The following is a 12828-nucleotide window of genomic DNA, read 5'->3' as shown; positions in this document are numbered from 1 at the left end:
TAGAGTTGTCTTATGAAGACGAAAATCCAAATAAGATCAACACTGTATTTAGTTTACATGATAATTCCTTTTCCCCACTTCCCTTGTTGAAGAAACTTAAATCTTGTCTTGTAGAACTGCCTACTTTGTGAGTCTGCTGACTTTATCTTTGCAGTGATGTTTAATTTGTTCTTAAAGCTGCCTGCCAGTTTTACGCAGAGTATACACCAGGAAGGTTTTCTTTTATTTTTGCAAGAAGGCTTCACAATTCTAAAGGCAAACCTGGCCTCCAAGGTCAGTGTGAAAGTACGTCCCTTAAAAAAAACAAAACCATTTGTTGGTCACGGATGTGTAACCTGGGAATGTTTATAGGCCTCGGTTTGTACTGTAGTGATAACTTACCAATGAAGACTGGTTTTAAAAACTGACTAGTGAAAATTACACCTCAGTTACATTCTGTCAGTACTGCTAGATTTTATCATCAGATCAGCACTGCAGCATGGCAACTTTAAGATACATATTACCCTGGGTAGTGAAACCAAACACTGCGATATAGAGATTTAAGATTTTGATGTGTCTTGATTCTAATTTGGATTCAGCCACATCCGTGCTCACAGAGCTGGTGCCAGTTAAACTCAGCAGGTCACAAAAAAGAAGAAGACGTGAAAGTCGGAGGGACATCGAGGGTGGGAAGGGAATAACAGGGAGATGAGAGAGCAGAACGTATTGTATACATGAATGAAGTTGTCAAATAATATATTTTTTTAAATAAATGACTGCCTGGAGAGGCCCCGAGGTTGGCTGTCATTTGTTGGAGGACACTTATGTCCAGCATCAGCCACATCAGTCTCTCCGGGCCTAACATAATGACCAGAAGAACCAAAATCTTTTTCTTTCTTTCTTTCTTTCTTTTTTTTTTTTTTTTTTTTTTTTTTTTTTGAGACAGAGTTTCTCTGTGTAGCCTTGGCTGTCCTGGACTCACTTTGTAGACCAGGCTGGCCTCGAACTCACAGCGATCCGCCTGCCTCTGCCTCCCAGGTGCTGGGATTAAAGGCGTGCCCACCACGCCCAGCTGACAAGAACTAAAATCTTGGCTGGTTCCTGGTAGCACCAACCTGACCCAGCGAGCACCTTGTTCCGTTTTTCTGTTGCTTTCTTTGAGATCCTGGTAGCCAGGCTGGCCTCTACTCCAACCCCCGACAACGCCCAGGGTGACCTTTAGCTCCTCATCCTCTGCCTCCACACCCAGAGTAGCTGAATCGCAAGCATGCGCCGCCACCCCGGCTCAACTGCACACAAGCGGCGGGGTTTCCCGGCCACTCCTCACTGCCAAGTGCAGTCAGCTTCCTAAGGGGGCGTTGTCTCTCCCCGCTGGAATGTATCTATCAGGCACGCGCCCTGCTTTGTTCACTGTCTCGCCTACAATAGCGCACGCGTGTTCTCAGTATGCATTACACGGCATGCAGGAAAATGTACATTTAAATGGAATAGGCTACTCTCTGCTATATCCTGTGGAACAGGGCGGAAAGCTGGTAAGCTGAGACATAGGAAACTGCAGCTATTCAACCATTTTTCTGTTTTTGTTTTGGTTTGTTTTTTTTGTTTGTTTTTTGAGACAAGATTTCTCCTGTGTAGCCTTGACTGTCCTAGACTCACTTTGTAGACCAGGCTGGCCTCAAACTCACAGCAACCTGCCTGCCTCTGTCTTCTGAGTGTCGGGATTAAAGGTGTGCGCCACCAAGCCTGGCTCAACCATTTTTCACCTACAAACTAGGCATGTTTAAAGAAGGTTATTGTTCACATTATTTAAAAATTATTTCCATGTCAGCATCTTGGGTTTTGTTTTTTTGTTTTTTGTTTTTGTTTTTGTTCTGTTTTTGAGACAAGATTTCCTCCCTGGATGCCCTAGAACTTGCTCTGCAGACCAGGCTGGCCTCAAATTCAAAAGATCAGCCTGCCTCTGCCTCCCCAGTGCCAGGATGGAAGGCGTTGGCCACCACTGCCCAGCTCCATGTCGGTGTTCAATACATAGACACAAATAAGTAAACATGCCTTAAGGTCACAGACTGTCCCTCTTTTAGCTAATTCTAACTTCATGTAAATGTTCAAATAACTAATTAAATCTAATTCTATCAATAAACAAGTAAAATAAATTCCAGTTACTATAGGTAAGACTAGAAAGCTAATCTGGCCACACACGGTGACACACACCTTTAATCCTGGGGTTAGGCAGAGGCTGTCAGATCTCTATCAGGAAAACCTGGTCTACAGAGTGAGACACAGGACTGCCAGGATACATACAGACCCTGTCTCAACCCTCCCTCCCTCCCTCCCTCCCTCCCTCCCTCCCTCCCTCCATCCCCGCTTCCCACTCCCAGAAGGGAAGAGAGAGAATAATGACATTTACAACACTCAAGACAGTTACAAGACTCACAAGGCCCTTTACAAAGATAACGTAACCTTGACGATCACTGGGAAAAGAGATCCTCCTGCAGTGAGCGGGCTGCAAGTTGAACAGGAAGCTACAGACTGGAGCTTTTGTGAGAGGTGACCCAAGCTGGCTTTCTGGAAATGCTCTTGTAAGGAACCCCATAAGTTCACCAATTTACCAAGCTGGACTTCAGTGGAACCATCCCATTGGGCTGTGGTCAGTGCCCTATGTAGGATGAATAGATGCTGGTTCACATCTCTCTAGGAGTCACCGAAAGGCATTTGCAGGTTTACTAATGTAAACACAGAAATAAGTTTTCAAAAATACAGCCAAGTAATTCTGCTTTATAGTTCTGAAAACCAAAGGGTAGCTACACGGATACTGACAGTTTCAAGTCCTCACATACCATTTTATCCATCTAGACGTCAGTATCACATAACCAACATACCACAAAGCACAACTTTTTCACAACGTAAGAGGCTCCAGATGTAGCTCAGAGGTGGAACGCTTGCCTGACATGCTGAAAGCATGGGCTAGCTCCAAACAGCACTAAAGCTTTAAAACTCGTAGCACAGCACCCGGGTTATAGAAGACTTTAATATCAAATCTGATTTACATGGTTAAAAGCCTGGACTGCCGAGTGAAGTGCTGCATATACCTCATGTAATAAGCCACCAACCAATAGTTGTGTGGCTTTGTTTTTATTTTGGCTTTTCGAGACAGTGTTTCTCTGTGTAGCCTTTGGCTGTCCTAGACTCGCTTTTGTAGACCAGGCTGGCCTCAAACTCACAGCGATCCGCCTGTCTCTGCCTCCCGAGTGCTGGGATTAAAGGCGTGCGCCACCACGCCCGGCTCCAACCAATAGTTGTTACAGTCAGTAATTATCTTCAGACATTCCAAATTGTCCTCCAGTGTGGAAGATAATAATCAGGAGACATGTGCTTCACCAAGTGTTACTCCAAACTGTGCCTGAAGTTCATAGTTTCTTTGTTTGTGATCCCAGTGCTGGCAACATTTTCATCTCGTCCACTCTGTTCTTGTGTATTTGAAAAGCAGGGGTGATCCATCGACCACACGAGCACTGTTCACCGTACCAGTTAAAGGAACCCAACTTAGCGCTGCATTTTGGACAAAGAAGCTGAAAAAAAGCAAACGTGTTACTACATCCACTTTCACATACATCCGTCAACTATCTCTGACAATACAGAATATAAAATAGCTAAGGCACGGTTCCTGCCGTCAAGGAATATGTAGTGCTCCCACTTCCATAAGAATAAACTTTATCTGATCATAAAGTACAGGTCCTACAGAAGAGACACTTTGTGCTGAAAAGGAGGAACAGGAACCCAGGCTGAAGGGCAAAAACAAAGCTCAAAGCAACTGAGAATGTTTTTATTGGGTAATACTTGGCTCCTGATCAATTTTCAGCAGGGTTCCCAATCAGAACATGATGGTAAAGGATGGAAACGCATATTCAGATCCTCACCTTCTATTACGTCAGATACACTGACGTTCCCGGGAGGAGGGGGCAGTCCGGAAGTACTCACCAAGCCAAGTGCACTTTCCCTAATGTTAATGACAGCCTTATCGCTGATGTTTAGTTTCCATGGTCTGAGTAAGGGATTTTAAATATTGAGCTACAAAAGTCTGGATGTAGAGCCAGCATTTGCCAAGCAAACCTGATGACCAGAGTTCATTCCTGGGACTCATGCAAAGGTGGAAAGGAAAAATTAATGCCAGCCACTAAGTGATCTTGGACCATGAAAAGTCTAAGGATAACCTCAGCTACATAGCACTCTCTGTGCTGCTCTCTCTCTCTCTCTCTCTCTCTCTCTCTCTCTCTCTGTCTCCGTCTCTTACCCTCCCCACCCCTGCACTTCTCTACTTTCTTAACTTTTATTATTTTGTTTTGTTTTGTTTTTTGTTTGTTGAATTGGTTTTTCGAGACAGGATTTCTCTGTGTAGCCTGGGCTGTCTTGGAACTCTCTTTGTAGACCAGGCTGGCCTTGAACTCAGAGATCCGCCTGCCTCTGCCTCCCGAGTGCTGGGATTACAGATGTGCACCACCATGGCCAGCTCTAAAATGTTAGTTTGAAAACATTTAAGACTATAAACAATAGTCTTAAAATAAATTTACCTTGGATGAGTGGTTCTCCACCAAGTGTGGCTAATGAATTTAAATCAGCTAAATTTTAAAAGCATTTTACTTGAATACTGGGGCTACAGTTTCATGGTAGAATTCATGCTTACATGGGTAAGACCTTGAGTTTACGTTCATTTTAAAAGAATCATTTGTTTTTGATAACCTTACCCATATATTAAAAATATATAATCTTAAGAATCTTCAGAAAGGAAATGTTGGGGAGCTGGAGAGATGGCTCAGTGCTTAAGAGCACTGTCTGCTCTTCCAGAGGTCTTGAGTTCAATTCCCAGCAACCACATGGTGGCTCACAACCATCTATAATTTGATCTGATGCCCTCTTCTGGCATGCCAGTGTACAAGCAGGTAGAAATTAATATACATAGAAATAAATAAATAAATATTTAAAAAGAAGGAAAGGAAACATTGATTAAAACACTGTTGGCATAATGGTTTTTGCACAGTACCCTTATTCATTCAAATGCTGATTTCTCTATCCCATTATCTGGCTACAATACAGACATAGCATTATAATGTCTAAGCATCTCCTGTCTCAAGTTTGTGTAAACATGACCACCATTTGTTCTCTGTTCTGCCAATAAAACGCTGGCCAGCCAATGTTAAGCAATACAGAGAATAGGGTGGGACATCCAGGTCCAGCTAGGGGAGAAGAAAGAAGAAATTGAGCTACAAGGAGAGGTCCAGGAAGGATCGGGAGAAGTTAACTGGAGGACTAAAAAAGCAAGTATGATGGGAGTTGTGGCTGGGAAAAGCTAGACTAGCGTGGAGCTTTAGGATGAGTCATAATTACTCAGCATTCTGCTCAAAGCTAAAAGAATAAATCATAATCTCTCTGGGTGGTTACTTGAGCAAATAGCTGGTTAAGGAGTAACTGCTGCATTAATAATTATATGAGTCAATAGTAAATATTAATAATCATTCTACAACACACAAGAGTTGTTTCGTTTTGTTATTTTATCCAGACAGTAAGATGGCACAACAGGTAAAGGCCCTTTGGCCAAGCCTGATGACCTTAGTTTGATCTCAAAACCCACATGGTGAATGCAGAAAATCACCTTCCACACATTGTCCTCTGACTTCCATGTGAGTGTGTGCACCCCAAAACCCCACAGGCACACACACTATATGCAAAATAAAGGAAATGCAATACAAACGTTAAAAATAGATACATACATACATGTCTGTTGTGCTGTCTTGAGACGGTGTCTCATGGATGTCAGGATAGTCTCAAACTCACCACGTGTCTGAGGTGACCTTAACTCCTCATCCTCATGCCTTAGCTTCCAGGGTGCTGGGCACGCCTGGCTCGTGTGATGCTGAGATAGAATCCAGAGCTAGCATGCACGCTAGGCAAGCGCTCTACCAACTGAGCCACATCCCCAGCTCTAAAATATAGTTTAAAAGTCTAAAAGGGGGCCTGGAGAGACGGCTCAGCGGATAAGAGCCACTGGCTGCTCTCCCAAAGGACCCGGGTTCAATTCCCAGTACCATAGGGCAGCTCACAACTCTTTGTAACTCCAAAACCTCACACCTTCACACAGACATACATGCAGGCAAAACACCAAGACATATAAAATAAAAATAAATAAATTACTTTCTTTAAAGTGTAGAAGGGAACAGAATTTAGCTGAGACAATGAAACTGTAGAAAGCAAAACAGTGTTCTCACCTGTCCATCTATTACTCCCAACAAGGCAGGTTCCATCCACTGTACAGGTTCAATGAAATAAGATGTACACTGAGCCTGACTCCCTGTGGTAAGTACAAGAGATGGGGTCGCTCTCTTGTGAGCAAAGGCTATTGGCCCACTTCCTTCATTATGATCCAAAATACTAGAACTTCTAAATAAAGATCGCCTGTAGAGGCACCAAAGACAAAAAAAAATTAATGACTTACAAAAGAAGAAAACACAAGTAAGATGTATAATATTTCTTACAGGCCAAAATAATACCACTTTGCGCATGCTACCCGAATTTTCAATAGCCCCTACAATCTGATTACTAAATTACATTCTTTCTGAAGTAGGTTTGAACTTAAGATTTCCATAATATTCAATTAAACAAATCCATCCTACAGAGATAAGAAAATAAAATTTGAAGTGCTTTTTCCAGTTACCAAGATGATAAAATTCCCAGAGGATACAAAATGTTTTACCTGCACTTCCTACATTTGTAGAGAGTGTCATCTTTTAATCCTTGTGAAACGGTAGTTGGGTCAACAGCAAAGAGTTCTTGAGGTAAGTTCCGAAGTTCTACAGGATAATTTAAATACATCCAAGTATCAAGATCGACCTTATAGACATCTGGACAAAAATCCCAATGCCAAACTGAGGCGACAACACATGCTAAACTCAGAAACTAAAAACAAAAATCTCCACGTTGAGAAACCAGGTAGAGCAAACCTTCCCTCTAAGCGGGGGTGTGGGGGGGGGGAGGGGGGGCCTGATTTCAATCCCAGCCATTTTTAAGCCATGTGACTTCCTGCTAAACAAAAACAAAAACAAAAGGAAACAACCACCTCTGCCTCCTAGGATCTCTTGGAAAGTGACAGAATGCATTCAGCACCCAAATAAACGAAACCAGAAGAGTCAGGTCCACCAGCAATCAGTACCAACCTGGATACTTCTCAGTAACCTTCTGCAAACGGTACTGCTTATAAACTGCACTAGCACTATCGACTTCGCAGCCCATTGCCTCGTACAGCCTCAGCTGCCATTCGAACCCCTCGTTCATCCTGCAACGAGAAGCAAGTATGAAGTTTGCCGTTCCTTCAAGAAGGACACGTGACAAAAGGAGAGCTGGTAACAGCCAAAGAGAAAGAGCCTAAGTGTGCCTCTGGCCTATGCAAGTGGAGAGAAGAGCCCCCATCCATACACACACACACACACACACACACACACACACACACACACACACACACACACACACACACACGCACGCACACACACTTTAAAGAGAAAGAATTGTAGGCTGGAGAGACGGCTCAGTGGTTAAGGGCACTGAGTGCTCCTCCAGAGGTCCTGAGTTCAATTCCCAGCAACCACATGGTGACTCATAACCATCTATAATAGGATCTGATGCCCTCTTCTGGCCTGCAGGTGTACATGCAGTCAGAGCACTGCATAGGTAATAATAAATAAATAAATCTTTAAAAAGGGGAAAAGAAAAAGAATTGTTACTGTGACTGACTCACCTGGCTTCTGGCTTGACCGTCTGGAGGTTTTCATAGGCTTTTTCAAAGGGAAGTTGGTCCGTCTTCATTATAAAAGCAGTCAGGACAGCAACACTTCGACTGACTCCTGCATGACTGAAAGAGAGACCTTTAAAATAAATAGCCAATAGCAGCCATTTAAAAAACAGCCAAGCCCACTACTAATAGTACAGTTTAGGTGCACCTTACTTCTTTTTCTCTCTCAGAGTCCTGGCGGTCTTCCTGTGTCAGCTACCTACGTGCTGGCATTACAGGTGTGCACCCCTGGGCCAGCTCATTTCCACTTTCACTCATATTAACCCAGCACCTCTTAAATACAAAAGGAGTCAATTCTTTCCCTATTCTCTTTCAGCGCTGAACAGTACAGATGCATTAACTAGACAAACCTAACCGCTTAAATAGTTGAGCTGTAGTCACGGCTCCTTTGCTCTTAACTTCAAGCTGTTCCAGATCTGGCCCCAGGCTTCTTAGCTCTTAGCTCTAACTGCTGTCCTTGTGGAAACCTGCGGAACTAACTGGCACACAGGAAGTGTCCAACAAAGCAGTTCAAACCAACCCAGCAGGAATCCCCAGACACCCACCAAGATTTTCTAGCCTTTTATTTTTGCTGCGGTATATATACCCTGTCGATGTCCTAGACAAGGCTCATGAACCCTTCACATCCTAATTCTAAAAAAGTCTCTTGGGGCTGAGGGTGCACCTCAGTAGAAGAGCATTTGCACATGTGAAACCTGGGTTTAATCCCAGCACCACTTCCCCAAAAAGGAAATAAAATAACTTGGTCTTACCCTGCAGTCTTGAGAACGTCAACCTTTATTAACCTCTCCTACCCCTGAAACAGAGTATTGCTCAAAACAGACACCGTAGTGCACCGATTAGTTCAAATTAGCAGCGGATAAAGGCCTTCTCTTCTTGTTTGCTTAAAGTCCAGAGACACCAAAGACGACAAATCTTACTTCAGGTCCCTCCCCTGAGTTTTCATTAATTATATTCAAATAGTAGGGGGAAATACAAGTTTGTCAACACACCAAGGTAGGCTGCCACACATGGCTGTCTTCCATTTTGATCCAACACAATATTCCAAAAAGAATCGTTTATGAAGGCCAGGTAATCCCAGCACTCGCAGGCAGATCTCTGTACATTAGAGGCTAGCCTGGTCTACAAAGCAAGTCCAGGGCAACCATGGGGGCTCGGGAGGAGCGGGGGGGGGGGGGGAGGAGGGGGCCGCGGGGCAGGGGGGGGGGCGCAGGGCGGGGGGGGGCGGGGGTTGCGGGGTTCTCGAGAGTGGTGAGTGTGCAGCACTCTGGAGGCAGAAGCAGGCAGAGACCTGGTTTGAAAGCCAGCGTGATCTACATAGCAAGTTCCAGGCCTGCCAGATCTACACAGTAAGACCTTGTCTCTCAAAATCAAAGTCTCACGTTTTTCTCTTGTTAAACAAAGGGACTTTTAGGACGAAGAAGAAAAGTATCATATATTTCACCCTAATTACATGGGTGTCTGATGAACCCCAACTGTGTGTGTGTGTACGTATGTATGTATGTATGTATGTATGTATGTTTTACATGAACCAAGGGTCGGTTTCCAAAGCCCCACGGAGGGCTAAGGATCAAGGTCTGGGCTATGACAGCCTCGCTCTTCCACTTCTGGGCGTCTCTGCAAAGAGGCGAGACCCAGCACTGTCCCCTGCTCCTGGCACTCACCAGTGCACCAACACCGCTCGGCCCTCGGCACGCGCCTGGCCGATGAAGGCCACGCACCGGTCCAGGTGGCTGAGCAAGTCTGTCTCGGGCTTGTCCAGCGCCGGCACGAAGAGGCTCCGGAGACCTTCGAACCCAGCCCCAGCCTGGAAAGCCGGCTCCGCGTCCACTGTCAGCACGGCGGTGATGCCCGCCTCCAACAGCTGGTCCGGTTCCGCCACGGCCGCTGCCCCACCCAGATACAGGCCGGGCCGCACTTCCACCCGGTGCCCAGCAGAGCTGGCGGGGCTGGTAGTGGGAATCGGGTGCTCGCAGCCATGGTTCGAGCCCTGCACGTCCAACATGGCTGCCTGCGCCTGGAAGCCCGGCGGGCGGCCGCTGCCAGCCACCGAGTCACCGGCTAGAGCGACTGCCTCGCCGGCTTAAAACTCCAGCCGCTGAGCAGCGCCATGGGAGGACCACGGCAGTGTGGATTCTAGAGAAGAAGATGTAAGGCTCGCTGAAGTTCTGTGTTAAGTAAGCCCCCATTCAGAGCTGCCTTTCCCTTTCGCCCTCCTGCCAAGGTAGAAAATAGCCTCCATTCATCCAGTGCTGGCGGCACTGCGAGCTTGTACAGCGACTGTGGAAACCAGCATGGTGGTTCCTTCGGAAGATGGGGATCGATCGACCTCAAGACTCAGCAATACCATTCTTGAGTGTATACCCAAAGGACGCTTCATTTTACCACAGAGACACTTGCCAACCGTGTTCATTGGTGCTTTATTCACAATAGCCAGAAGCTGGAAACAACCTAGATGAACCTCAACAGAAGAATGGATAAAGAAAATGTGGTGCGCTTACACAATGTACTCAGTTATTTTTTAAAAATGAAATTCCTAAGTAAATGGATGGAACAAGAAAAATAAAAATCATTCTGGTGGGGTAACCCAGATCCTGAAAGAACAAATACGGCATGCATTAGCTTATATATGAACATTAGCTGTTAAGTCAATGATAACCAAGCTGCAGTCCACAGACCACAGAGGATAGGTATAGAGGAAGGGACTGAAAGCTCTCCCTAGGAAAGGGAAATAGAATAGGCAGGCTAAAACAGAAGGATCAAATGGGGAAAGTGGGGAGAAACAGCTAAATTAAGGGCCATTTGAGGGGGTGGCATGAAAACCAAATATGTAGAAGCTTCCTAAAATGCATACATATATGAAGGCTATCTGAATGAAATTGCCAAATAATGAGGGAGACAGAACCCCAAATGGCCATCTCTTGTCGCCAGATGAAGCTTCCAGTGACTGGGTTACATCTAATTGAGTTGTTGGTCAATGACGCCTCATGGGAACCCCCAAACAAACTCAGGCTGTTGCTAAGACTACAGGTGGCTCTCTACAAAGAGATGGCAAGGCCCCATTGCGGAAGACAACATCTACACAACTCACTGAACGTGGAGGCGTCGAGCTGGTGCCTACATAGAGCCATCACCGGTATATGCTAGCATCTTTGGTACAGGAAGGTGCTCTGCGTGCTACCAAAGGAGAAATTTAAATACCAACCCCACCACAAACCTTTCGGTCTACAATGGTGACCTGCCTGCTAGATATCCTAGTGCAACGGTGACACAAACTTGTGGCAGTGACCAACCAATGTCTGACTTGACTTAAGGCCCACTCCATGAGATGGAACCCATACCCAACACTTCCTGGGTGACCAAGAACCTGAGATGAGATAGCCCAGGGACCTAAGGTAACACCAAATACTGCTGTTCTAAAAAGAAAAGAAGGAAGAGAGGGAAGGAGGGAGGGGGTAAAGAGGGAGGGAGGAGCATAATTACATTCTGCTGTACTCAGAGATTAGTGCCTTGCTCTCAGCCATCGCCAGAGATTCTCCCTCCTGCTGCAGATGGAAACAAATACAGAGACCCATAGCCAGGCGTTAGGTAGAGAGTGAGAGACCTTGGAACTCTTAGCCCTAAATGGGATGTCTCCATCAAAATCCCTCCCCTCAGAGCTCAGGGAACCCTGCAGAAGAGGAGACAGAAAGAGCGTTAGGACCAGAAGGGATTTAAGACACCGAGAAAACAAGACCTTCTAAGGCAGCAGGATCGATGCAGGCATGAGCTAACAGAGACCGAGGCAGCATGCACAGGCCTGCACCAGGTGGGGTCCTGGAGCTGAAGGAAGTGGAGACATGCCCCCACCCCTAGCCCAGAAGTCGTCCCAGGTGCAAAGGAAACTCTTATGTCCCTAAATCCTAAAAGGCAGAAGGTAACAAAGGCCATGCTGGCCTCCAGGTTCCCTCAGGATCACAGGCACCTGTTACACATTTCAGAGTGCGTGCTAGCATCTTAGCCCCTCCTCAGCACTTCTCCCCTACCCCAAACTTCTGCAACTCACCCCAGCTACCCACTCCTTTTATAGCCTTATAGCCACCACGACCACCGCCACCCAGCTGCTTGTTCAGTTTTTAATCTTAGTGTTTTATTTATATTTTTTTTTCTCTCTCTCTCTCTTTACCCTGCAGGTCATATATATTATGGCTTCCAGCTTAGTGTCTTTACGGGATTCCTGAGTATGCAAGCAAGTGGTTCTCTGTATCTACATTTGGCCGCGTGGCTCTTTTCCTTCTGCTTGTTTTGTCCTATGCCAATATGTTAGTTTTTATTTTATCTTGTTATATTTTGTCACATTAGTATTCCTTAGAAGCCTGTTTGGTTTCTAAAGAGAGACGGAAAGATCCTCCGTGCGGGAGGATTAGGATATAGTATGTGAGAAAAAAAAATCCATTTTCAACAAAAGAAAAAAATATATAGTATCAATAAAAAAAAAAAAGAAAGTTCCCAGGTTTATCATGTTTAATGTTAATGAGGCAGAATAGCTTGTTAGGAAACAGAAGGAATACGAGAAAGGTTGCTCCTAACCTTCTAACCTCGTCTAGCTGGCCGACAACCAGATCAGAACACTGGCAGAAAAAAAATGGTACTCCCCTTTCAGAAGAAAAATAAAAAAATCACAAACAAGATGTTACAAATGGCTAATGAACTATGCCTTCAATCCAACTTTCTTATGTCTGTCTGAGTAAAGACCTTTGACCAATCCCTTCTCCAGCAGCAAGCCTCTATCTACAATGTACCTCTAAAAGCCTCATCTTCCAGAACAGAGAACCCTGAGGATAAGAAAAAGAAACACACCAGCACAAACTCTTCGCAATATTTAAACTTAGCGGTGAGTTAGGAATCTCAAAGTCCTAAAATGGCATATCGAGCTGCATCAGAGCATCCCTCTCCTAAAGCCACATTCGTTCTCTTAAAGAACGCCTCCTCTTTCTTTCTTTCTTTTTTAAGATTTATTTATTTATTGTGTA

At 45.1% G+C, this 12828-nt stretch overlaps 1 protein-coding gene across 4 annotated transcripts; it reads right to left on the bottom strand.

Moving 5' to 3' along the window:
• Positions 1 to 2989: 2989 nt before the first annotated feature.
• Positions 2990 to 9898, bottom strand: DUSP12 (dual specificity phosphatase 12). 4 transcript variants are annotated; one of them, XM_084776801.1, is made up of 7 exons: positions 9481 to 9894; positions 7763 to 7876; positions 7185 to 7303; positions 6725 to 6821; positions 6240 to 6426; positions 5745 to 5887; positions 2990 to 3548 (listed from the first exon to the last, which is right to left on the bottom strand). In XM_084776801.1, exons 1-7 carry the CDS (start codon positions 9819 to 9821, stop codon positions 3428 to 3430), a joined length of 1122 nt encoding a protein of 373 aa, XP_084632927.1. In that variant the 5' UTR covers positions 9822 to 9894; the 3' UTR covers positions 2990 to 3427. The 4 variants fall into 4 exon arrangements, with proteins under 4 accessions (XP_084632927.1, XP_084632929.1, XP_084632928.1 ...); XM_084776802.1 differs by having other exon boundaries at positions 3392 to 3548; positions 5749 to 5887; positions 9481 to 9898; XM_084776804.1 differs by having other exon boundaries at positions 3392 to 3548; positions 5809 to 5887; positions 9481 to 9886.
• Positions 9899 to 12828: the final 2930 nt, after the last annotated feature.

The sequence above is a fragment of the Acomys minous genome (assembly GCF_964271855.1).
Source record: "Acomys minous genome assembly, chromosome: 1".
Classification (NCBI taxonomy): Eukaryota; Metazoa; Chordata; class Mammalia; order Rodentia; family Muridae; genus Acomys; species Acomys minous.
The sequence above is the reverse complement of the archived record's forward strand: the minus strand, read 5'-3'. Positions and strand labels throughout refer to the sequence as shown.